Source organism: Pseudochaenichthys georgianus, chromosome 6 (genome assembly GCF_902827115.2).
Source record: "Pseudochaenichthys georgianus chromosome 6, fPseGeo1.2, whole genome shotgun sequence".
Taxonomy (NCBI): domain Eukaryota; kingdom Metazoa; phylum Chordata; class Actinopteri; order Perciformes; family Channichthyidae; genus Pseudochaenichthys; species Pseudochaenichthys georgianus.
The window spans coordinates 31,949,307-31,960,660 of NC_047508.1; the positions used below are offsets into that span (position 1 = coordinate 31,949,307).

An 11,354-nucleotide genomic window follows, 5' to 3' on the forward strand; every position below is an offset into this window, starting at 1 on the left:
TGCTAATGTATTATAACTGTGTATTGCATATTAACAGGATATTAAGATCCTTTAACTGTAGTGTGGATCTGTATTTGTATGTAATTCACATGTGTCTATTTCAACCATGGCAGCCCGCGTCACTCTTGAAAAGCGTTTTTAATCTCAATGTAACGCATTCTTCACATCTACTTGTAGTCGCACAGAAGCACCGGCAGGGATAAAGTTTGGTAGTGAGCCTCGGTCCAGCTGCACACACAACAACCATTTTTCTTCTGTTGACTCTCCGCCACGTTGGTTCCCCGTTACGTGTGTATCGCATTCCGCTGCGCACCACCAGCGTTATGTTTGTGATGAGGCGGGAAATGGCGTCCGCAGACATGTTTGGTCTGTGAATACCGAGCGACAGGCACCGCTGGCAGCAACAACACGGCCCGACCTCTACCGGTGGCCCGCCACGGTCGCGGCCGATAACTACCAACACTGCGGCAAGTTTTGAAGAGCTTCCTCGATCATCTGTAAGTAAACAACAACGTCAACATGTAAACAAAAAGGTTTGTCCCTGATAGCCTGACTGCTAGCGGCTAGCGTTAGCCCGCGAAGGGGGCGTAGTCTAAAGGCTGAAAATAATAATTATGGACGCGTTAGCTAGAGCTTAGCTATGTGATAAATGACTTTATTTAACCGATGAATTAAAGGGCATTTTGTATGTGAACGACACACATGTTTACGGCGACAAGTGTGAGACGTGCTGTGGGAACTGTCGTGAATAATGCCACGGCCTTGCTTTGCTGCCATTGGCGTTTTGTTAGCCTGAAAGCTAACTTTAGCTGCTTGTGTTAGCCAAGCACTCAGGAAGTGCGCCGGCCGTTGAAGCTGAATTAGGAATGGCCAAACGGTAGCACTACAGCTTCCGTGATGTCATTTTGCCCAAAAATACTTTCCCCCATTGATTTACATTGGGAAAGACAGGTGTCTAATTCAGCGTATATATATTTGAATAAGCTCAATAAACTAACCAGCACGAACACGTGTATAGCCCGTATTTAAATCACTAGGGGATAACAGTTGTAATAGGCGTTGAACCCCGTATCCAGAGTAATGTTCTCTCTCCATTCATTTGACATGAGGCGGGGCTTAAGGAAAACTGAATTGCGCATGCTCTATAATTAAAAGGCCCCGGATGATCCGGGTACTTTCTGAATCTTCAGTCGCTCTGTTTTGAGCTTCATGCGCCACTGAGCAACTCTCATAGGAATGAACGGGGTCCCGCCTCTGTATTCAGTTTTCTTTATACATTCACCGTGTTAACTAGCCCTATACCCACCGACAGCATATTTTTAAAATACATTCTGATTGATGCAGATATATTCAGCTAACAAGTGGCAGTAGTGGCTAAATAAACCATTGGCTTGTCCTACCATAGAAGGCATTTTGGTTTATTAATCAAACCGGAATGTAATGCTAAAAACCAGCAGCTAGCTAACGTTAGCGCTAACTGACGTTGTTGGCGTTAACAGAGCCTGATGTTACATAACGACAGTGAGGGATGCAGTTATGCTATCTGATAAAGCAACAAGTAGGTTACAAAGCTGAGATACTGTCCACTAAATATGCGTTTGTACCACCCCCAGCTCGATATGAACACAATGAAGGCCTCGCATCCGTTTATGATTCAGTGTTTATCGGGTAGCGTTACACCGCCCACTCCACTGACATTTGTCGCTAAATTCAACCTCTGCTCAATTTAGTTTATAATCCCGTTACATGACTACACCACAACATCCGATGTTGTAATATGACTATAGTAAACCTCTGAAATCAACAGTTCAGTCTATCTACTAAATAATATTTGCCGTTGATTTATTTATTAGGTTTTGTCATTTGTACTCCTGTCTTAACACTGCAAACTCCCCCGCTGTAGCACTAATGAAGCATTATCTGACATCTTATCAGTATCTTCAGCTGATAAGATATATTAGTTATTATTATGTAACATATGTAATATATTAGTTATTATTATGTAACAGTTTGAATAATTTGGTATCATCTAGCACACCTATGTGTATTTCTTGTATGTCATTTTTAAATTGTACACAAATATTTTGTTATATAAATTACATGAAATTGTATGTAGTTTTTCTTTTTTAATAAATACACAACCTTTTCAATAATCAATAGTTTAGCAAGAATACAAAAGTCACATCATGTCTTTACAAGCATAGACATAAACAATGTTTATTATGCTGACAATTATTTTAATGTAATGTATAGGGCAGGATATCAAGGCTTGAACGCAAGTGTATGGTCAGATGCATGTTATTTACCAAATTTGTTATCAAAGTTCTTGTAAAGCTGCGTGTGGTTTGACAAACTGTTACGTTGAACAACTTCGTTCTTATGATCATTTGGAAAAAAAACATTTTGATATTTAAGAGAAAGTTATTATCCTCATTTTTAAAGCAATATTTAAACCCTTTTTTCTGTTGTCAGATTTTTCTATGTGACGGTGGAGCATGATGAAGCTGAGAGTGCGTAAAGCTCCTCAGCAGCCACCCTTAGGCCGTCGAACCCACCCGTCCCCGGCTAAACGGAAACACCGTGAAGTGGAGCCATCCCCCGTGAGAGGTCAAGGCAAAATGCAGAAGAATGAAACTGGCCTGTTCTCCACTATAAAGAAATTCATCCGTGGAAATGCTGTCAAGGTGAGCTTTCGTCTGGATTCACAGTTTTGTTTTTTCATTCTGTAACAAGCAATTCACAGTTTTGTTACGCAGGAGGCGCAGTGCCTTGGCTGCATTTTGTGATGATAATTTTAACTGGTGACTCACACTTAATAGCTAGGAGTGTTTTTAGATGCTTGATATAGATTCTAAACACACCCAACATTCTTTCGTACTTCTGGCTTTTGTAAGCTTGTTCTGGTAGTTCATATTATAATTATAAATGATCAGTTAATTGCCATCTGTAAAACCACGTACGTTTTGTTAACAGGGTAGGTCATGAGCATTTTTTCAACAAAGCATCTACACAATTTGCTTTGCTTTACCTTTAGCCCCTTTCAGACATGCAGCTTCATACTATTAGGAGTTTGAGAAAGGATCAAAGACACTAGATTCATATAAGATAGGATCTAGCTATATTTCTGAAACTCTACAGTCAACACAGTCTCAATTTAGTGTAGTCCCATTTAATGTAAAAGGTGAAGCAGCACAAGTTAAAAGATGCACAGTGAAATAAAATGCACTCTATACATTCTGAAAATAACTATAATAATCACTAATTGAGTCTCTTATTATAATAATTTGAAGTTTTTCTTATTTGCAAGAGAGAAAAAGCTGAAATAATGTGAGCGATTAATAACTGTTCTGAATCCCTGTTTTTTCTCTTAGGTGGAGCAGGATATCCCCGCAAAGAGGAGTCGCATTGAATGTAATTCTGAGAGCGATCTCATTACTTCAACACCACAGACAAGAGGCCTTTCCAATAAAGCAGTCCCCAGAGTTTGCCGCAAAAGTCCAAATAAAGGTAAAGACAAAAGAAATGTCTCACTTTGACTACAGCCTAACGGAGCATATAGCTCTTCCAAGTTTAACAACAAAAAAGCAGTAATATTTTCTTTTTGTCTTTTTTAGATACAATGACCTGCAATAGTAAACCCCTGAAATCTAACGGTAAACTAGAGGTCCCCGTGGAGGTGGTGAACAGCCCGCCCCGCACCACCCTGCTGGGAACCATCTTCTCTCCAGTCTTTAACTTTTTCTCACCAGCAACTAAAACTGGTAAGAATCCTTAGACATCACTGTAAAAAAAATGACTTGTGTTACCAAACTATGACCGCTCATTTCATGTTCAGCCACTCCTGGTTCAGACTCTCCTGGCCAAGCGATAGAGGCTGAGGAGATCATGAAGCAGCTGGACATTGAGCCGGCAGAAGAGATGCCCAGCAGCACCCTCACGTCCACAGAGGGCATCACTCCCTGTCACCCTGCACCCGTGTTACCGCAGAGGCTTCAGATTAACTCTGATACAACCATAGAACAAGGAGAAATAGTAACAGAAACGGACATGCCACCTTTAACAGGTAAAGACTTCATTCTCATCGTTTGTGAATGGCTAGACAGGTGGCTTTACAGTAGGATCTACTTTTGGCCACATAGATTTCCAAAGATGTCCCTGCTCTTTGAAAAGCTGCGTCGCGTCAGTTCTCAATGTCTGTGTCTTTAACAAACTGTTAACATGGTTGTAACCTCTGCTTTATGATTGGACGATAGAAAACCGATCTGAAACTGGAACTTTCAGGTTCTATGTCAGAAGTAAGAAAACTTCATTCAAAATCACATTGACAAACAAAAAACACAAAAGCTTTTGTCAACAATGTGTCATTTGTTTCACTGCATACATTTAGATAAGGGTGGTAATGGTTAAAAGATTGATAACATGCTTAAGTTGTTTGCCAGCCTTTTAACAAACAACATTTCCTAAGCCCTTGAACATTATGGGTAAAAAAGTAAAAACATTTTCTTTTATCTTTTGTTTTAAGTTCTGATATCATGCACTGTAGTGGATGAGGATTTGCGTAAGCATATAAACAGTAAACCTCAATTACAGCTTTAGGTTTAAGATTATAAATGTTAAATGAGTGATTGACTTACAGAAGATAGAGGAAGAGAGATATCATGACTTTGGCTCTTCTCTTTTCTAGAACATTTAATTTAACAGCTTTCCCACCTCTCTCTCTGTCTCTCTCATTCTCTGTCTCTCTCATTCTCTGTCTGTCTGTCTCTCTCTCATTCTCTGTCTCTCTCATTCTCTGTCTGTCTGTCTCTCTCTCATTCTCTGTCTGTCTGTCTCTCTCATTCTCTGTCTCTCTGTCTGTCTCTCTCTGTCTGTCTCTCTCATTCTCTGTCTCTCTCTCTGTCTCTCTCATTCTCTGTCTCTCTCTCTGTCTGTCTGTCTCTCTCTATCTGTCTCTCATTCTCTGTCTCTCTAATTCTCGGTCTCTCTCTCTGTCTGTCTCTCTCTCTCTCTCTGTCTATCTGTCTCTCTGTCTGTCTGTCTCTCTCTCTCTCTGTCTCCATCAGCTCCTGGCTGTATGCCGGGCGGTGTTTACCCTCACACGTTACCTGCAGCTCCTCCCGAAACCTCATACGAAGAGGAATGGGAAGTTTTTGATCCGTAAGTTGATTGACATTGATTTTTCTTTACAACAGCCTTTACAAATAAGGAGATTTAAATTGACACTTATTTTGTGGCTTCATTTTGAACTTTTTAAAAAACATTCTGTGTTCAGATGTACAGTCTCACTCCCAAGGTGACATTGCCTGCTGCATGTATCATTTCAAACCTCTAGATGGCAGCAGAAACAAGGCTTTTATCCTTTGTCTGACCACTGTGTTGATGCATGATGCCATGTTGAAGACCAATGCTGTGCTTCATTTGAGCAAAGATTTATTTCTAACAGTTGATTCACATAAACCTCATCTTTAAATCATTGCAGACCCCTGTAGTATTGAAGTTAAAGTAGACATTTTCTTTAAGTGGTGAAAAGACAAATGTGTTGCCAAAATATTGTAATTTTAAGGGTGTCTATTACCATCTGGCCGGGACAACAGCTGGAAATTAGCCATGTCGGCTAAAGCTGCACCATTTACTGTTTTTGTGACAGTTCATCAGTGGGGACTGTCCACGACACTATAAATAAATAAACTAAACTAAATGACTTCCTTTTTTTCGTCACAATGCCCAACCCAATATTTAAAACGTTTCTTTTAAATGTAGTTCTTTGTTGACACATCCTGTGTTTGTTTTGTTACTGAGGGTCTTTTTATTTGCTTTAAGGTACTTCTTCATCAAACACGTGCCTCCGCTGACAGAAGAGCAGTTAACACGCAAACCAGCGCTACCTTTGAAAACACGCAGCACTCCAGAGTTCTCTCTCGTCTTGGATCTGGTAAACAGACTCACCTTGTGGTGTATATTCAAATCAGAAATAATGTTTTTTGTACTGATTATTTCTTTGTTTCTGTTGTCAGGACGAGACTCTGGTCCACTGTAGTTTGAATGAGCTCGAAGACGCAGCGCTGACATTCCCTGTGCTCTTTCAAGATGTAATATACCAGGTAACAACTGTTAACTGTCATTCTTTAATCAAATGATTTACCTCATGTATCGGTTGCATTGTTAACATTTATTCTGCTCTGTCCTTTTATGTAAAGGTGTATGTTCGGTTGAGGCCCTTCTTCCGTGAGTTTCTTGAGCGCATGTCTCAAATGTATGAGGTCAGTTGCATCTTTTATTTCCAAAATAACAGTTCATATACCTGCTCTAAATGTACGTTTTATTCAATTATTGATGCCGTCCATTACAATTTCAGATTATTCTCTTCACGGCTTCAAAGAAGGTGTACGCCGACAAGTTGCTCAACATCTTGGATCCGAAGAAACAGTTGGTCAGGTCAGTGACGACACAAGACTCTGACGCAGCTTTTAAAATAAATTATTAGCTTTTACTGAATTAAATCTAGAGGAAATGTTATCCAAGTTTCACCCAGGAAAGTAAACTAGCTTTATCTTAACTCGACCTTGAAAATTAATAAGGACATCGGGGTTCTTACGGTCATTAAAAACCTGGAAAAGTCATGGAAATTCAAAATGCTAATTCCAGGCCCTGGAAAAGTTATGGAAAACAATATTTTTCCTAAAGTTTTGCAAAAGTCATGGAAATGTAACTAAAGTTGCATCAAATATAATTTATATTTGATCAAATCGCCAAAATAGTAATACTATAATGAAAATAAATACTGTATAGTAATGAAACGTAAAATGGCATTTAACTGACGAGGTTGCTTCAGCCTGTAGAAGCTAGTAAGCCTACTATTTGATTTGTTTTAGATAGGCACAACTGTTTGCCATGTATATAAATGTTATGTTCATAAATGTTGTATGTGACGGGACTACGGATAGAAATTAGATCAAAGCTAAAAATCCGGCTCATTTACATTTAAAAGCATTATTTTTGTTTAAAATGTTCATTAATGTGCACTGTCCTGGTTCAAATAAACGATTAAATGAAACATGTTTCATATGCAGACCTTATTTTCCTCTTCCATGTTCAAATAAACCATTTTCAGTGGTACGCTGAGAGAGTAATTTTTTTGGTCATGGAAAATTAGGTAAAGGTCATGGAGAAGTCATTGAAAATCATTGGTGAAAAAGTGTATGAACCCTGGGATATACATTCAGCTTAAAAAAATCGCTATCTATTCAAATGTTTTTAACAGTCTCAACAATGAGTAATGCTGCGTAACACCAAGAAATTCACTAGTACTTCCTCATTGGTGTTCTTTTTAATAGATGTCTGCATATTGCTGTTGCTGGTTTTCAAGTTGATCGAGTTTGCTTGTTGTAGACGGCTAGCAACATTTTAAACAAGCATCAATAGTTTGTTGACGTCCGTGTTTTCTGATGTGCTCCTCCACACCTCTGACTTGAATTCATTTTTAGCCATGAATATAAAATGCCTGGCTGCAGTAGCTTCCTCTTCTTTTGTCCGATGAACAAATGAGAAGAACTGGTTACGCAACGGAAAGCAAACAATCACTGTTCAAATAAGGCGCTAATCCTTTAGCTGCTTTATACTTTCTATGAAGTCTTGTAAGTAGAAGTGTACATTCTAGTCACTTAACTTTAAAGCAACAGGGCAAAATGATGATACTGTTTTTAAAAACAAGTGAGGATAATCACCACATTTAATACGCAATGCTTTTATCCAGAATAGACTTTTTAAATATTCGACACCAAGGAGATCATGCTATCACTTCCTTTTTGTTTGATCTAAAGAACTTGTTGAAAATGTATTAACTGAGAATTGTGTTTATTTGTTTTTGTTGTTTTTAGACATAGGCTATTTCGTGAGCACTGTGTGTGTGTTCAAGGAAACTACATTAAAGACCTAAACATTCTGGGACGGGATCTTTCCAAGACGATAATAATCGACAACTCACCCCAAGCCTTCGCCTATCAGGTAACAAGTCTTTATTTACTTTGATTAATCCTTTTGAAATATAAGTTGACTTTTGACTCAGTGATGCTACAGCTCAGATATTGTGTCTTTTGCAGCTTTCCAATGGTATCCCTATAGAGAGCTGGTTTGTGGATAGAAATGACAACGAGCTTCTGAAGCTGGTCCCTTTCCTGGAGAAGCTGGTGGAGCTGGTATGTATCTAGCCCTTTATCACCATAAGCTGACAAAAACACTATTAACCCCTTCAGGGCTCGACATTATAAATGGCCCGCTGGCCCGTCAGCACTATTTAGACACCCCGGGCCAGCATAACGTACTTTCTACTTGCCCGCTCGGGCCACTACAAATATTGCTTAAAACCAAAAAATGGTCCTGTGGTATAGGTATTTTGAAAAGCAATTTTGTTAAATTGTTTAGTTTATTAATGCGACAACATAGCGTTTTGTGGTTGTCGTTGTTGGGTGAAAAGCAAACGTCTGTTTTTGCTGCGCGGCTCGCGCAGCGCGAGCAGCCTTCTGTGTGGGAGCGCGCTCCTTCACTACAGACTTTAGGGCCACCTAACCATTCACCAAAATGTTTTTAATACCACCGGTAACCGGCCAAGTGAAGAGTAGAACATATATAAAGGTATATTGGCTATAGGGAAATGTCCCAGAAGTTTAGGAGAAGAAGGTTCTAAGCTAGGCTATTACATAGCCATTACATGTCTAACTCCTAATGACAGGAAGGCAGAAAGCACATTATACAAATAATAATACTCCCAATAATGATAACAATGACCACAATATAATATTTTATATATTTTTATATTTTAATAAACCAAATATGAACAATTGAGGAAAATGAGGAAGAACTGATGATTCAAATGTTGTAGTACAAGTAGTAATGTAGTTTGTACATAAATTACTATTGCAACAAATGTGTTAATTTTCTTCATTATTAGTCGATTCTTTTGGACGAATGCTCTTGGGCCAGTGGTTACAATGGTGGGGCCAGTGATAATGTTACCCTTAATGTCTACCCCTGCCCTTGGTCGTGTGTTATGTTATATGTCATATTCCACAGAATCAGCCCCTTGTGGTTATTCCCACGATAGTATTTAATATATAATTTTACGCAGGAACTTAATTCTATTTACTTATTAGCCGCTTAATTAAATAAGTGCAAACTGGTATCCATGCCGTGTTGTGAGATAAAACATCTGACTTGGCACCCAAAATGCTGTCAAGACTTTAGTGTATAAAGGCCATGCAATGTCCATTATTATGACCCGTAAAGGGGAGAAGGAAAAAAAGGCCCAGAGAAAACCAATAATCTTCCCTGGAGATCTGAGTTGGTGCCATACAAATATTATTCCAAGACTTCTGGTTGGCAGGTAATTTGTAGTTAGAATTTCTACGCGACAAATGAAAGACTTGACAGATTGGCACCTAATTCAGACCACAGGCGGAGTTCATGTCATAATATAGGTCCTCTGCAAACCAGCATCTCTGTGACATCTGGTTTTATTTGTCTGCCTCTCCCGTTGAGAACCATAAAACTCATACGATATTTTTTGTATCCGTTTCCCTCTTTATCACAGAATGAAGATGTCAGGCCGCACATCCGAGAGCAGTTTCGTTTGCACAACCTCCTTCCTCCAGACTGATGACCTCATGTTCGTCTCTCAGTTGAACATGGTATCAACATTGGAAACAAACAAAAAAATAGACTCCTAGAAGAATATATTAAATGGATTTCTCTTTGCAAACATTGCCATTGTTATACATTTTTAAATCATGCAAAAAATTGAAAGATTTGTTGAGTCAAAAAAAGCCCTGGATGTTTTTATACAAACACAATCAGACCAGATTCAGAACAAACTGCTTGCAGCGGCAGACTTTCCCTTTTCGCTCGCTTGTTTTTAGTGCACCTTTCTGGGAGGCGGCTTCCTGGAAGGTATTTTGTCTTTTAAGAACCATTTTGGATTGACTAAACTGAATGTCACGCAGTGTTGGATTTTATGGACCCTGGTGGCTTCGGCCTCACCTTGAACGGCCAGTCAAACCTGTAAAATATTCACTCTATTTACCTGTAATATATGTACATATTTTTTTTTTCTTCAAGGTTTTTAAGTCCTTTTATTTTCACTTCGGATTTTAGTATGTATTCTACGATTCGGTTGCTTTTATAAACAAACAAAAGGTTAGTGTGTTTTGTTTGAAGTTGTTGATAAACGGCTGCATTTCTGTTGTATGCCTGCATTATTCCTGTGATACTTTAGTCCATTACAAGCAGTTGTCTGTAATAAGGTGCAGTTTAAAAAAAAAAAAAAAGTCTCTTTGGGAGGAAAGTGTTTCTGAAACAATATTTTAATGTAAGCTAGACTTGGGTCTCAACTAAATACAAAGCCATAATGGCAGAATGATAATTTTGGAGATTTGTATTTGACAGTCCATTTCTGATTTCGACACCTCGATCGTCCTCTTTAACGAGGGCTGGGGGGGGGGGGGGTTCAGGCATCTTGCACTTTGACATCCAGCCCTTTGTAAGTTGATGTAAAAATCTTGTCACTTTTCTATACAGGTGTGTATCACCTCAATTTGTTATGTGGGTGAGAGATAAAATTGTAGCACCAGCAAATTGCCAACATGTTTGCTTTGAAATCTTGTTTTCCAAGACGTCTTGTATGTGGGATCTTTACGATGTGGGAGTCACAAGTTTTATTCACTATTGAATGATCACTCCTGTTGTATTCAGTGTTACTCAATGGTTTCCTTGAAAATAAATACATTTTTATACGACTGAGAGCCTCCTAGTAATTATTAAAATGCATGTTTTAATTTGGCAATGTGGATTTTTGCCCCAGGTAGATGGTATGTTATTGTAGTTTCAGCCTGTCCTCCTACAAAAAACGACCATATAGGTCGATTGTTCAGCAGCTAAATACGACCCAGAGACACGTTTTAAAGTGTAGCCCCTCTAGTGGTCGTGTAAGAAACAACATGCTCCTGTCGATTGCAAACGCTCCGGAGGGTCGTTTGTTCACAAATAACCCTCTCTGGAAAATCCTAAATTGTGGAATAGTTTGGCCATTAAAATGCTTTTTTATTAGATTTCTAGCGAGAAGTGTATATTGTACTTTTATAATCTACGTCCAGTGGATGTGTAGGATCTACAGTTTGATAGATATACGAAGATGATTTGAGGTCTCGCCAGGAGAACGTGTATATGGGGCAGCTTCCATGTAAAGTTAGCGTGGGTGAAAACAGTATTTCCGGTCTCGAAGTTTTCATAATAAAACCGGAAGTATTCCCCACACTGTCAAATGATTACGAGTGATATCTCCATTACTCATCCACTAAAAAACA

The 11,354-nt window shown here is 38.9% G+C and overlaps 1 protein-coding gene across 3 annotated transcripts; it reads left to right on the top strand.

Moving 5' to 3' along the window:
* The first annotated feature begins 206 nt into the window (after positions 1 to 206).
* On the top strand, positions 207 to 10,787 carry ctdspl2a (CTD (carboxy-terminal domain, RNA polymerase II, polypeptide A) small phosphatase like 2a). 3 transcript variants are annotated; one of them, XM_034085259.2, is made up of 14 exons: positions 207 to 497; positions 2,473 to 2,684; positions 3,372 to 3,507; positions 3,615 to 3,761; positions 3,851 to 4,063; positions 4,254 to 4,295; positions 5,064 to 5,157; positions 5,821 to 5,932; positions 6,015 to 6,101; positions 6,198 to 6,260; positions 6,356 to 6,435; positions 7,878 to 8,004; positions 8,100 to 8,195; positions 9,587 to 10,787. In XM_034085259.2, the coding sequence occupies exons 2-14, from the start codon at positions 2,496 to 2,498 to the stop codon at positions 9,650 to 9,652; spliced, it is 1,452 nt and encodes a 483-aa protein (XP_033941150.1). In that variant the 5' UTR covers positions 207 to 497; positions 2,473 to 2,495; the 3' UTR covers positions 9,653 to 10,787. The 3 variants fall into 3 exon arrangements, with proteins under 3 accessions (XP_033941150.1, XP_033941151.1, XP_033941149.1); XM_034085258.2 differs by having other exon boundaries at positions 208 to 497; positions 3,836 to 4,063; XM_034085260.2 differs by lacking the exon at positions 4,254 to 4,295 and having other exon boundaries at positions 3,836 to 4,063.
* The last annotated feature ends 567 nt before the right edge of the window (positions 10,788 to 11,354 follow it).